The sequence below is a fragment of the Cinclus cinclus genome, chromosome 1 (genome assembly GCF_963662255.1).
Source record: "Cinclus cinclus chromosome 1, bCinCin1.1, whole genome shotgun sequence".
Taxonomy (NCBI): Eukaryota; Metazoa; Chordata; class Aves; order Passeriformes; family Cinclidae; genus Cinclus; species Cinclus cinclus.
The window spans coordinates 29,705,082-29,719,620 of NC_085046.1; the positions used below are offsets into that span (position 1 = coordinate 29,705,082).

Sequence of the window (14,539 nt, forward strand, 5' to 3'; positions counted from 1 at the left end):
AGGAGATTCAAGCAGGCAGCATGGTGGGAGGGACTGGTGTATGCCCACAGCTGAGCACATGGTCTGGCATCTCAGGTCCATTCTTTGGCCCAGACATTAAAGGAGACCCCTTTAAATGCTGTATGTAAAATGTTTTTTTCATGGCCAAGCTTTCGGTAGTTTGTAGTGACAGTTCTCTGACTTAATTTTTTTTTTTTTTTTTTGTATTTAAGAAAACAGCTTTGTTTTCAAAATTTAAAAAAAGTAATTGTTCCAATTTTCATTGGTATGTATCTACTATAAATCTGCTATAAATCTACTATAGCTTTATAATCTGCTTGTTATATATATTATTTAAAGCCACCTCATCACTTCATGAATCCAAGCCTCTATTTAGAAAGACCCCATTTTTGAAATCTAATTATTTGATGTAAAAGGGTAGCTCTGAATAGCAAAATGAGACAAACATTTTGTGGGTCCTTTTTTTTTTTCCCCAAAGGCTTTTTCCCAAAAAAAAGTGCACTACAACATTCTACTCTTGTAAAAGCTGATCCAGTATCATAGGAAAGTAAGCAGATTTTGAATTAAACAAGAAACAAACAAAACAAAAATTAAGCCTCTGTTTTTCCGGAGATGATTTAAAATAATAAAATTTTTTCTGACATATGAAAAATTAGTTTAGCATATATTACTATGGAATTTATTATTACATCAATTCCATCAATTAAGCAATACTTAGTAGCTCTTGTTAGCATTGAAGGTACCTAAAGTGGGAACTGTCTGGAGGACTTGGATGTACTTACATTAAGGGCTGGACTCAACAGTCTTGGAGGTCTTTTTCAATCTAAACAATTCTATGATTCTACCTCCATGATCTGACCTTCTTAGAGTCATGAGATAAGACCTGTCTTGGTCTCCTACAACAAAACCTGCCTTAAGATTGACATACAGAACTGTTAAATATTTCTTCTCAGAATTATGGTCAATATTGATGTAAAGCTCATTTGGAAGTTACTGAAGTATTTGAAGCAAGGTTAAAATGCATGTCCACCTCTGGCTTGAGTTTTTCTAATCAATGGATTTTTCTTAAGTCCTTATTTCTTAAAAGAAAAACCATTTTACTACCCCATTGGACATCTTGCCCTGCATATTGTAGGCAATGCCAAGCCACCCCTGGGCTTTGTCAATAAACTCAGTATCACAGGTCTTTAAGTTTCCAGTTTTCAAAGGTTTTCCAAACCCATTTTATGCATATGGCATGTCTTGCCATCCTTCGTTTTTCAGCATTCTTTTTCAAGTATTTATACTGGGAGAAGTTACAGTATCTCAGGATATTCTAAGATATATATATATATATATATATAAAATCTCTGTGCTGCTATTCAGTAAAAACTTGTTATATTTCCAATGATTTTATTAGCCCTTTTTGTCCTGGTGCAATCCTAGGAGCTTGTATTTGGTTGTTTGGCTTCTGCTACGATTCTAAATCCTTTGCATGGCCATTGGTTTCCACAGTTCAATTCCCCAGGCAGCATGCATGGCCTACATTTCTTGTCATAAATAAAAAAAAACAAACCAAAACAAAAAACACTCAAACCTGGGCATATATTTCAAGCTAGAGATGGTGTTCCTATTGGTTTTCCAGCCATAGGGATTTAGAAGTCTATTGCCCAGGTGTTCTGACCTGCCAGACTACGCATGATTAGGAGATGCAGTGCCAAACCCTGCACCCTGCACGGAGGTTCAGATTATCTGATGATTAGGTGTGCAACAAGCTTGAAACACCTGGAGGATGCTGAACATATTGGCAGCTGTCCCAGGTGATGTGCTGGAGGGCTCCTTTATGCACGTCCACCCAGGTGTGCCTGGTGGAGCCAGGCACAGCAGACACAGCACTGATGTCTCTCTAAGGAAGGTGGACATTGCTCTGAAAAGTCAGGAAATCTTATATTGCTCATATCTCCTCTAAACTCATTAATGGCATAAAAGGGACAAAGTGGTTTGCTCATGTGAGGCATTTATTTGTCAGTATCAGATGTTGCTGTGGCTTGTGTTATGTGCAATTTACCTCAGTCTTGGGACAAAACATGGAGATTTTAGTTCCAACCTGATAAAAAACTTTGTCAACAAAATAAATGAATTTTGTATGTTTTCCCTAACCTAAATATTTATTTGCTTCATAGCTCTATATTAGTGTTAAGGTCTTTATTACTTGAGCTTTGTGATTCAGGAAAGTACCTTTGAATTTATGAAGCCCTTAAGCATAGGCTTAACTTGTGCCTTGTGCTTATAATCAACTATGTGCTGTTGAGGTGTTGTCCTGAATCTAAGACTTAATTTCTAGTAGATTTATTTATGTGAACAAAAATTGTATTTTAAGAGAAGAAAGAAGTGATGTCATCAACTAGTTACAAAAGCCCTGAGCTAATTTGCATGAGAAAGATTTAAGGCTCTTTGTATTCTTATACAAGAGATGATAAGAGAGCCATACATTTATCTAGCATGGCACTTCTTATCCTCAAAACTTTATGAAGTTTTATTCTCCCATTGTTTGTCACAAAATCCCCTAAAGCAACAGATATGCATTTCTTTGTCCCAGAAAATTCTTTTGAAGCTTTAATTGAGTTAAAACACTAGAATTGCGGTTTTCTTCTCACTTAAAAAATGTCCATCACGTGGTTTCCCAGCACTGCAAAGAAAAGCACCTCGTATTCCTGCACAGGCAATGCCAATTCTCTGCTACACGGAGAATTAGCTGGAGACATTCCTGTACTTTGTATTTCTAACCAGAGCACATGGATTAAGTGATCCATTTTAACTCCTCCAGGGACTTGGAATATGGTCCCTTAGTTCCAAGAGGGCACAGGACCAGACCATTACAGCCTCTCCCCTCATTTCTTTCTGCTCCCAAACCATCTGCTTCTCTGTGGTAATAGTCTTTTGCTGTTCATTAACATGCTTAATCCTCTAGAGTAAGATGTAGTAATTTATGCTGGATATTTGGGTTTCATGTGGTACTAATGGTATCTAATGAACTGTGGCTTCAGAAACATCTGTTCTATACAATAGTTAATTTTTTCTTTCCTTTTTTTTATTTTTTTTTTAATCCCACTCATCGGATGCACAGAAATAGTTAGGAAGTCTTTAGGCTGCAAAGACTAGAACTCAAACCTTCAGTACTGAAATAGACCAAATTTAATTCTACTCATGCAACCTTATTTTAGCTCCCACTTGTTTAAGAATTGTTTGACATTGATGCATGCTATTACTTGCTGCCAAAATGAAAAAGGGGCTGAAAGAAGGTTGAATGGGACACCTGTAAGACTTCAATGTCCTCATTTAATATGACTAGAAGCTAGAGAAGATCTCTTTTTTAACATATTCAATATTTATGTAATACAATTGAGAAACATGATTAAAAAATTTATGCAAGTATTCATTTACAAGTAAGAAAACTGCAGAAGTTGAAACTAAATTATTAATAATAATGAAGGCAGTGCTCCAGAATAGTATGAGTGAGAAATGAGATATGCTAAAAACAATTAGTAATACACTGTTTGTACTTTGCAAAGAAAATTAAAATTAAAATTAAAAAAAAAGTAAAAAAAGTATTACCTAATTATAATGTTGCAGAGTTAATAATGCAGTAGAAATCCCAGCTCTTTCTAGTTTGGAGGCTTCATTTCTTAGTCTTAATGTTGTAGTAATGTGGTTTCCAGATTTAATTTCCTTATATTTATTTGTTTTTAACAACTCTGAAGGAAAATAAGAGAAACACATTGTGAAAATGCTATAATGAGATCACAGTGCTACTAACATGTCTCACGTTTTCTATAAAGTGACTGATTACATTTAGAGTCACCTCAGCACTACTAAATCATTTCAGCAGTTTAGTCTCACCACCAGTGTCATTAAACTTCTCCAAGTTTAGGAAATGCATTTGAAAAAACAGAAAAAAATCCCCTCATGTTCCTGTATGAAAATGTCACCTTATAACATCCATAGCTTTAAAAATAAAAACCAGATTTTCTTCAGGCATGAACCCTTTATCCTTCCCCTGTGGGACTCTTAAGGAGCTCTTTAAATTCACGTGATTGTGCAGTTAAAGTCTGGGCTGACTCAGCAAAGTGTTTAACTATGTGCTTAAATTCTATTGCAATCAATAGAATTTGAGCATGTGCTTAAATATTATGTTGAAAAGAAATGGATTTACACATGTGTTTTAAACCTAAGCATGTACCAAGGTAGGCTTATACTATGCCAAAGCAAGTCGGAAGAATTCAGGTTGTAAAAGCCCTACCTTTGGGGTGACTGACTTCATAAGTAAAATATTTTTATATAGTTTTTATGTATCATCTAAAATGTAAAGCATAATGCTGTAGTTATTGTGGTCTGTGAATTAATGAATATAAGACAGTTTATGTGTCTGTCAGTTTAAAATATGTATGTCAGAATTAAGAACACTTGCAGCTAAATATCTAAATATCTAAATGTACATTTTCTACTCTTGAATATAGTTTGCTTTTAGTTAGTTACTGAAGTATTTTAAGTCTTTCAGAGCTGTGAATGCTATCTTTAAAAATGCAGCTGCATATATAAGAAGTTATAAACACATATGTGTACCTAATACCAGGATCCCACACTCCAGTTTTCCATGTTCTGACCTGTTTTTAACTTATTCCTCCCGTGTTTCCCTGTAATATGAAACTTGATTATTTTGAGGAACTGAATCACCAAACAGCGTCATGTTCTGTTTGGCTGAAGGGCATAAGCAATTCCACTTTTTCTATTTACTTCTGTCTATAAAAAGCTTCTTCTGCACTAGAGGAGATTTCTGTTCCTACCGGTGATGCCTCTTGCGCTGTGTTGAACAGCCCTGTACTGTGGAAAGGCCACACATTTCCCACAAAACATTTGGATATTTATATATTCCAGAGATAATCTTTACGATCCCAAATTGTCTACAATTAACGATGCAATGGTAGATGTTATGCTCATCTGAAATCTTGCACTGTAACACCCTACCTGTCGCTGTGCTGCCCCTGCCCATGCCCCTTTGCAGAGCTGGGTGCATGCCGTCTGCAGAGCTTCACTGCTTCCTCAGGAGCAGCGCTCCTGTGGGAAACAGGGTAAGGGCACAGAGATGCCAAGGAGAGCAGGGTGGCAAGAAGTGATAGGTGCTAACTTGAAGATTCTGCAGGGAAAACCACTGCTGCTGCCAGGTGCAGGGGTCTCTCTGTCCAGGGGGCAGGTCCTAACTCTCAGCACGACCAGGCGCTTTGACACGCAGAAGAAACAAAGCTTTGGGATGATGGGAAGACTTGAGCCGCAAACTTCCTAGGTGCCATTAAGTAGCCAAACATCACAGGTTTGTCACAGTACTTTGTTATTGAGAATCACTTATTCGGTAAAACAACTGTGAGAAGTATATTAAAAAATATACTGCCCTTGGCTATGATCCGTCATGTAAGTTAAAGAGCATACAGAAGATTGTTCATCAAAAGGCAGAAGAGAGCCCCAAATACTGGGCAAATTCCTGTGTCTTCAGGAACAAAATATTATGTTGATAGTTGAGAATTCTGTGGATTTCTAGAAAGCTCCAGTATGGCTTCTGTGTTGGCTTCTTGATTACGGTGAGGAATTACATCTCAGTGGCCACTGTTGCTCCTGTAGAGCAGGAACATGGGAGCAGACTTATAATTTTGGTGGGAGAGTAGTCAAGCTGTTGCATAATATAGATATCAGCAGGCTCTGGTCACCTGTGTAAAAAGTGCTGTAAGGCAGGGTAGGACTCTGAGAAGTAAACTACTGTCTGAAACACTGAAATGAAAGTTGTGTGTGTGTAGGCATATTAATCATCAAATGAGAAGCAACTTTTGAAATACCAGTCTGAGAAATGAACTTTACATGTGTGAAACTTGCCAAACCACAGAGGAGCATGGTGCTGTTGTCTGATACACCGTCAAAAGCTGCTCTTCTGAAACCACATCATCTTGTAGAACTGAAAAAGGCGCTGTGTAAATTGCCTAATGCTTCTAAAAATAAGCGTGAGCTACTCAGCCCCTCTCCAAATTTTAGCAAGTCAACCAAATACTGCATAGTCGGTAAGCGTGTCTAACACGCTGTGCCACAACCGGTGACTTACTATGGGAATTGCATGAAGCATGCTAAATTCGGAAAGGCTGCTTACAGCCGCACGCACAAAACGCGGTCCCTCATGGACATCTGCCCTCGCCTTCTGCTGCCCCCGGCCCGATGAGCTGCAGGAATCGCCTCTCCGCCGGGGCTGCAGGTCCTGCCGGGAGCTGGCGGCCGCCTGGCTCCCCTGCCAAAGCCAACTGTGGCGTAGCCAGAGAAACGGGCAGCAAAAATAGAACGGCAGGATGGCTGCGCGTGGGCGAGGCAGAAACCACATCGCCAGCAAAACCTCCCAGCGTTATTTTAGGACCGATACAGACAGAGGCCGTGGCGTTTTGCTCTCTTTTCACAAAACACTCCCCGGGGGGAGGGTGAGGAGGGAGAGGGGCGCAAGTCCCGGGCGAAGACCGTCCCCGTCCCGCTCCTGCCTTGCCTTGGCTGCCTCCTCCCTGGCGTGTTCCCCCGGCTCGGGCTGGGCAGGGGAAGGGGCTCATTGCGCTCCAGGCCGGGCGGCGCACGGAGGACGGGCGGCGGTTTGAAAGACAGAGACTGGACAGCTGTGTTTGCTGTGGTATTTTTAAACGCATTAATGCAGGCTCCAATCACCCGGCCATGCTTGACCTATTTTTGGCTCAGGCCGGCCATTGTTCTATTTCTGCCGCCGCTGGGCCGCGAGGGTGTCAATTCAAATGCAAATGAGTTATCGCTGCTGCTCCGGCCAACTTCGCCCAGCGCCTGGCCGAGGGACAGGCGGCCGGGAGCGGAGAGGGGCACGGCGGGCACAGCGACGGGGGCTAGGCTGGGGTCAGCTCTGTTAAACCCTCCCGGTCCCCGGAAAGGTGGCTTATTCGGTTTGATGGTTTGTTAGAGGCAGTTCCCCCCACTCCCCCGCCCTGCCGGGAAGCCCAGAGATATTTCTTCATTTCTTCTTCCACCTGCCGCTGGCCGCCCGAACGCGACCGCTCCAACTCGGCAGCGCTCAGCCCCCCGCACGCTCACGGCTCCCTTCCTGCGGGCGGGGGCTGCCGGCACTGGATTTGGGCTTCTTCCCTCTCCTCATAGATACTTGTGCAAATGCTTAAACACTGCTAATTGCCGAAGCATATTATCTTACAACCCTCGCTGGAGGAGGTAGGACCGCAGAGGGTCGTGCCCGACGCCTGTGTGCAAGTGCAGTGATGAATCTCTTGTGTAGCTGAAGTGCAGACCAGCTGGAATATGCTGCAGACAATTTACGAGAGTGAATCGTGTTTTTCCTCAGATGGGGTTTCTGGACGTGAACAGCTCTTGGCTCAGCAGAGAATGCACAGTATGATCAGCTCAGGTAAGAGACAGCTCCGTGCCTTAGACTTGAGTGGCTGACCGGGAACACGCAGCCTCGCACGGCAAGAAAACACCCTCCTTTTTAGAAGCGACTTTATTTTTTGTGGGCTTTATCTAAGTTGTTGTTATATAATTCTGATAGTTTATTAGATAGCAGCCGCTTCTTTTGCGAGGAGTTTGTCTCCTTTGGTCTGCTGCTTTCCAGACGTACCAAAACGCTCACAGCTGAAGTCGAGTTTGGGTTTCCTTGTTTGTTTTGTTGAGTGACTGCAAAATGGGGCTCATGGTACAGGCTTGTTCACAGGAAGAGGCTTCCTCACACAGACCTTGTCAGGAGGCTGCATTTAGAGCCCCTCATAAGCAATTCTGGTTATATGTCTATTGTAAACAGGATTTGCTCTTTCTGTGTTTCCTTTTCTCTAGTTTGTATATGAAGGGGGTTTAATACCAATCCCTTTCTCTTTTCACTACAGTGCAAAATGTCTTTTAACTGCATGGTTTATATTGTTCCTTTAAAATATTTGTGAACCTGGCAATGCTATTTACATGTAATGAGTCACTGAGATGTAAATTGGATTATTTCATGGAGGTATTTCAAAGCTGCTCAGAAAGAACACTGCATGTTTCCTCGTGTATTTCTAGATACCCCTGTGTTTTCTAGTTTCTTTATTAGCTGTGTTTGAGACTGGAGGATAAATTAACTTTGAAGAATTGTTGCCATTTAATTTAGATGGGCTAAAATTGTCAACATTTCAGGTTGTCTACTCTTGCCTATTCTGTCTTGAAGTCTGTTAATTCCAGTTCAGTTTTCATTGGGATGAAACTCTTGTCTATTAAGGCACAGTGTTTTCCAGTTTATATCTATTTAAACCTAGGTTTTTGACTTTGTTTTCCTGAAAGTGTTAGTTTTATATAAGATCCATGGATGGAATGCAGGACCAATTGTTTGTATGTATCTTAGTCTTAGTTTGTGCCCCCTTTGCTGTTTTATTTTTATCCTTTTCCTTTTCCTTCTTTCCCAAAAGTTGACTGACCACAATCTTTAAAGGTAATTATATGTGTAGACCATACTTCTCTTCACATATTACCTGTTTCGGTACACCTGTTGAGCCTATGTCTGTTTGTTTCTTAAAAACTGTTTATTTTCCCGCTTTGTAGAAAAACAGCTAAAAATTTTACTTGTGCTCCTTTCTTACATGCAATTTTAGATTGTTGATCACCAATTTCAGCTCCTTTGTCAGGGACACAAATCAGGTGAAGGCAGATTTAAAATTACGAACAGCAAAGCTCTAGCAAAGACTGTGGGTAAGAGCAAAAGATTTTCTGGAAGTGTTACAGTTTTTCTGCAAAGCCATCTACAGTGTCAGCCTCTTGTTCAAGAATTGTTGCTTTGCTTTATTGCATTTCCTTAGTTTTCCTGAAGGGCTCAACAGGTGTCCAGTGCTTTTAAATTGGTTAGAGATAAGGCTGATTGCATCTTTTCCCTTCTGTTTGGCTCTTTGCTGTTGTTGGTGGTTTTTTTTAGTTCTAAGTCAACTTGAAATTAATGGTTCACAAGTGAAAATTTGGGTGGTTTATCTCACTGTGCTACCCTCTAACTGCCAGCTAATATAATAGCATTTTTTTTCATTTGAAACTCAAGAAAAGGAGGTGATTTGCTGTAAGTTTATAGCTCTGCTTGTCTTCATTGGAAATAAGAGTATCATGTAACAGTTGATTTTTATCTGACAGTACATTAGGTAAGTCCATATAACATTCACAATTTCCCCTGCAGTGCTAAGTAGAGAGGGATTTAGACTAAAAACGATCCCCACAAAATCTTATTCAATAACATTATCCAGATAAAAGATGTTTAAGTGTGTGTATACATACATACATACATACATACATATATATATATATATATATGTACATTTTGTGGAAGATAAAATATTCCTCTGCATTTCAGTTGGCCTTTCAAATACACAACTAGACTACAAGTAGTTGGCATTATGCATAGTCTGCAGTTTCAGTTCATGTCACATGAAACCTCAAAGCCTGGTGCTGCTCTACTTTCAGCTCCCTCAAGTTCAGCATCTTGGAGGATCATTTCTGGTACCTTTCATTGTTTCCATTTAAGATGGATTTAGGGAAGAAAGAAATAGCTAGGGTATGACAGTATGCACGAGCATTTGGAGAAGCCAGAAACAGTAATTTGAATTTTCCTTTTCACAATGCCCGTACTTTAAAGTTACCTTCACCAAAATGTGTGTGACTTATACTCAGATTAAAAAGTTGCATGTAGCTGAGAAAATAACAGATCCCTGAACGTTTATGCTTTGCACCCTTGATGTGCTTGCTCCAAAGACTTAAAGAATAACTTAAAACAGCCAGCAGTCGGATTTTTAGGTTTGCTGTTATCCAGATAAAACGCATATATGTTATACAACTGAGCTGGTGAGATCCCCAATGACGACAGGTTCACTGGTCAGTGGATTGGATTTGCAAAATAAAATGTCTAAGAAATTTCTGACAAGATCAGGCATAGGAAATATTTCTGTTATGAGAATCAGTTCTCCTGGTATTCCCTCAATTGCTGCTTTGCCTGTCTGTCTCCATCCTTGCTTGTAAGTCATACTATGAATGAGATGATCTGGATAGGTACCAATCAAAAGTCTAATTATGAATGGAGCAATCTAGATCGACGCTGACTCAAGAAGCTGTGTAATTTGCAGACACCTACACCTTACTGCAGAGAGCAGTTATAGCTATCTTAGGAAGACTGAACTACATTCTTCCATATGGTACTGCTGCTCTAAAATGCAGCAGCAAGTGCTGTGCATCTTTATTTAAGAAAATGATGTTGATGCATTCTTATTTAATACCATAGTTGTTTTAATTTCTCTTTTACAAATTAAATCTGGGGTCTAAAGGCTCTTATTTAGCTGGAATTGGTGTTTATCTATTCTGTCCCTTTTACTTTACACAAAAACACTCAGTTTCTATGTGTGTGCAATGCCACAGTGGATCCTAACATTCAGCTGGCCTCTGATCTTTCTACAATACAGGTAACAAACTGTAAGTCCTTGAAAGAAAGCATTTGGTGCAGCACAGTCCATGGGAAAAAATACTCATTAAAATGTAGTCAAGAAATAACGTATGCAGGACTACATTTCTCAAATAGATAATAGTTGTGTGATGGAAAAGGAAGGACCTGCCCAGTCCTGGTATCTGTAGATGTGAGACTTTAGGAAGTAATGCCAACTTTTGGTGATTTAATATACAGTGCTGGTTTTCAAAGGGTAAGGTCGTTTCATCTTCTCCACTGGCCGTATCTTGATATACAACCTTGCAGTACCCTGCCTGAATTCAGCCTTGGTTTTTATTGGATAAAGCATCCTCTGCTTCCTGCTCAAAGCTGTTGTGTTGAAAAATCAGGAGTTCAAGGAGATCATGAGCTTAAAGCTTGGCTTGTCAATGAACTGACAGGTGACCTAAGCAAGTTACACAATCCTGCTTATGTCAGCTAATCCTTCTGTGAAACGCAGTAAGTGATACCTGTCAGGATCAGGAATCGATAGAGCAAAATTATTCTAGAGGGAATACAATGGTTCAGAATGATTAATTTGGTTGGCTTCATCTACCTACAGGCTTGTAAAATACTTTTGCAAGTGTTGCAAGTGGATGTAGTGAATATTTATTCTCTGCACCAGTCAAGAAATACAAGCTAAATGTAAGCTGTGTCACTTGAATATAAATGACAGAATTACTGCTGCACGCATCATGCTGTACGTGGGTTGACAGGTCCTCAGTAAACTGTGGTGTGCACAGTCTGTCTTGTATGTTGTCTCTATCATATGTCTGCATGACCTTGTGTACACGTGGTTTGCTTTACACATGGATTTTTATTGCCTTCAGGGAAAGTTTTTTTGTTGTTGTTGTTGTTGTGGTTTTTTGTTTTGTTTTGTTTTGTTTTGTTTTGTTTTCCCTGAACAAAACCTGCCCCTGCTTGCCTTTTCCTTTGGAGCACCTTCAGAAAGCCAGTTCATTTAAAGTTTTGCTCTGATACTCATGAAATACTTGACACATTTACATATCTCAGTCAGGTAATATAAACTTCTTAGAGATACCAAATGTTTCATTTATGGTATCTCAGGCAGTAATGCTTTGGAGAGAGCAGAAAGAATGGGAGTAGATGTGCTGAGCTTTGTGGTTCTCTTCAGAATAATGAAAAAATTGAGTGTGGAAATTCAGTATAGAGAAGTTCTGGATAATAACCAGAATGGCTTTTTTCAATGCTTGTTGTAAAGGAGAGGCACAAAATAATCTCCTGTTTCATAGTAGTAGCAGAAGTATTTGAATATATTTTTAGGGAAGTGTAAGGCCTTAGCCACAAACAGTTAGTACAACAAGAAGAAATAAGCAACATGGACCTGCAGGTCTTATGTAGTTAAAATCTCACTGATTTTGAGTAGAGGCTCTGCCCTGCAATTAATGCGACAAAACTGTGGTTGTGAATTCAGTTGAGCAAAAACACACTAAAATGGAATGAAGATGCTTTTTCTGTTTTATGTTTTGAGACGACATTGAATACAGACCGATGTTGCCAGTTTCAGGTGTCTAATGCTGTAACAACTAAGGCTATAACACTGCCTTTTCCTTCTTTTTTTTTTTGTTTTAGTTTTCTTTTTTTAATTTTTTTTTTATTCCAGTCGCAGCTTCTGATGCTATGTGGTTGTGTGATGGTCTTGCTTTGTATTAGGAGTTATATTTATAGGTTGTGAGAAAAACCTGAAATTCAAAGTACAAGACTGACAAGAATAGCAAGTTAGAAAAGCTGGAAAGTAAATAAAAAAATATGCAAAACATTACTTCAAAACCTCTTCCAGTGCTTTTCAGAGACGATTAAACACTGCATTTAGTATAGAGGTTCTCTAGTACTGGTGCTAGGACACTAGCTCCCCTCACTTCAGTGTGTTGAACTAAATCTCTTTATTGGAAAACAGCTTTTTACTTCAGTTGTTTATTGCTTTAGCTGTTCGGATTTATAACATATATTTGTTTGCACTGCACTCACAGTTCCAGCCAGTCTTCCCTTCTATAAAACTGTGTGTAGAATACATTTAGTTCATTAGGGTTTGCACTCAATATGTGGAACGCTTGTAACTCTTCTACTGCCAGAGCTTTAATCAGACCCATATTTCTGTGCTGACTGCCCAGCTCCTGTCTTCTGCACTGTCTTTGCAGAGAAACCAAAAGCTGGGAGAAAGCAGAATAGATAGATAGCCTGCAAAATATGCACATTCATTTCAGATTTTGGTGTAGATGATGGGGGAGATTTCAGATGATGTTGCATTTTAACCTTTCCCAAGTACTGTTGGGGGGTAGAGTTTCGTATGTTGGGTACAATACAAAATACCATAGAGAAACCAATCAGCAGATATTGTTGTTAAACACATGAAAATCTAAAATGCCCTCTTCTTTGGATCTCTTTAACAGGCTGACTCCTCTGGGTCAGTTATTCTTAGCCTAGTTATTTTCATCTTATGGCATTACAGGTCTAAGATTAGCCTGTTAGGCGTTATCATGCCATCTGAGTTACCTCCTAATATAACTGAACACCGGAATGATTATTTATAGACAGAGCATTCTGTCATTTTTGCTTTATTTCTGGTAGTTTAAATAAAGAAGAGCAGCATTCAAGAAAAACCACAGATTCCTTCCTGCTGCCAAAACAACATGATAACTGCCTGCTGAGGGGCAGGGATATTGTTTAAAATGTGTGCTTGCAGCAGATACAAACATCTTACCTCTCCTAAAACAAGATACCTCAGGGTACCACTGCTTCTGTCTGTTCTGGAGGAGGGAGAGGGGTGCCAGATTGATGCACCAAATGACAGAGCTGAGATGGGGTTGTGGCTGCTGATGAGAACAAGGATAACCAGGTGCTATTTTTAGAGCTCAGCTCTGTCAAGCTCCATGTTCAGTGTGAACATGTCACATATGTGCACAGCTCCTCCAAAATGGACCCATCTAGTTTTGTTACATAAAGGTTGTGTCTGCTGTTCAAGTTCTTGCTGTTCTTGCTGTTCAAGTGGCCTTCTATGTGATTTTTCACAAGACATAACAGGAAGCTTCAGCAAACTGACAAAATTTCAGTCAAGTGTTCTTCATGATTGCTGCACAAACATTTCTGCTCAGTAGAAAACGTTTAAACCTAAAGCAGAGCTGCTGCTCAAGAGCACAGTAAGGCTCATTCTCTCCTAAGGAAGTTCACTGGGATCTTTGTGTTTATATGTGTAGAACTAGGATGAAGCTTTTAGCTTTTAGTGGTGGTTTAGTGAAGAGCAGCAAAAATAGGAAAGTAGCAAATCTTCAGCTGGGTGTCAGCGCAGCCTCTGCCTGCGGCTGTTGCTCAGGAAGCAGACAGCTGACAAAATAGGGAAATATTAATGGATTATAATTATCTAATGAATTCCATCTCTCTTAGCTTTCTGTGCTAAATAAATGGCATGTTTCTGTCTTTGTGCAGATTCTGTTTGTAATCGGGGGCACCTGATTTGTTCTACTTTAAAATGTTACTGATATAAAAAGGCTTGCAAAATTGGTGGAAGCCTCTCCATGGTTGAATGATATGGTGCTGGTTTAACTCCCATTATAAAATAAGTTGGGTTTGGTTTTGTGGGGTTTTTTTTGTTTTTGTTTTTTTTTCTTTTATTCTTTTTTTTTTTTTTCCAGCCTGGCAGTTCTGTGCATGACTGTAAAGGTACTTTGGCATTTAATATAATCTGAGCATAGCCAGCACATCTGTTTTATTTGTTTGGCGTCTCATGGTTGTAAACTGCTTCCAGCTTGTGGAGCGTACAAACATGATGAGCTCCAAGAATTCAGGCCTTTTGCAGATGAATGTGCTAGGAATGCAGGTTGCTTTATTCTAATGATAGCATGTTCTTTCTAGTAATAACACTGAATATCATCAAAGGGTGACGAGAGAAGTAACGGAATTACTTCTTTGAAAATGCCAAATATATAAATCATGTTTTTACAATCAAAGACTATTGTTCCTCTTTCATGATCCCTGTGGTTGAAGGTATGCATGCCACAGGGAGAAACCACAGTT

At 39.7% G+C, this 14,539-nt stretch overlaps 1 protein-coding gene across 1 annotated transcript in view; it reads left to right on the forward strand.

Annotated features, from left to right (window-relative positions):
* Window positions 1–7,209: 7,209 nt before the first annotated feature.
* The window catches only part of HDAC9 (histone deacetylase 9), a 270,154-nt gene continuing 262,824 nt past the window's right edge, over window positions 7,210–14,539 (forward strand). The window contains exons 1-2 of the mRNA XM_062500976.1: window positions 7,210–7,248; window positions 7,379–7,441. Of these exons, the coding sequence (XP_062356960.1) occupies window positions 7,420–7,441 (22 nt within the window). The 5' untranslated portion in view covers window positions 7,210–7,248; window positions 7,379–7,419. The remainder of the gene's footprint in view (window positions 7,249–7,378; window positions 7,442–14,539) is intronic.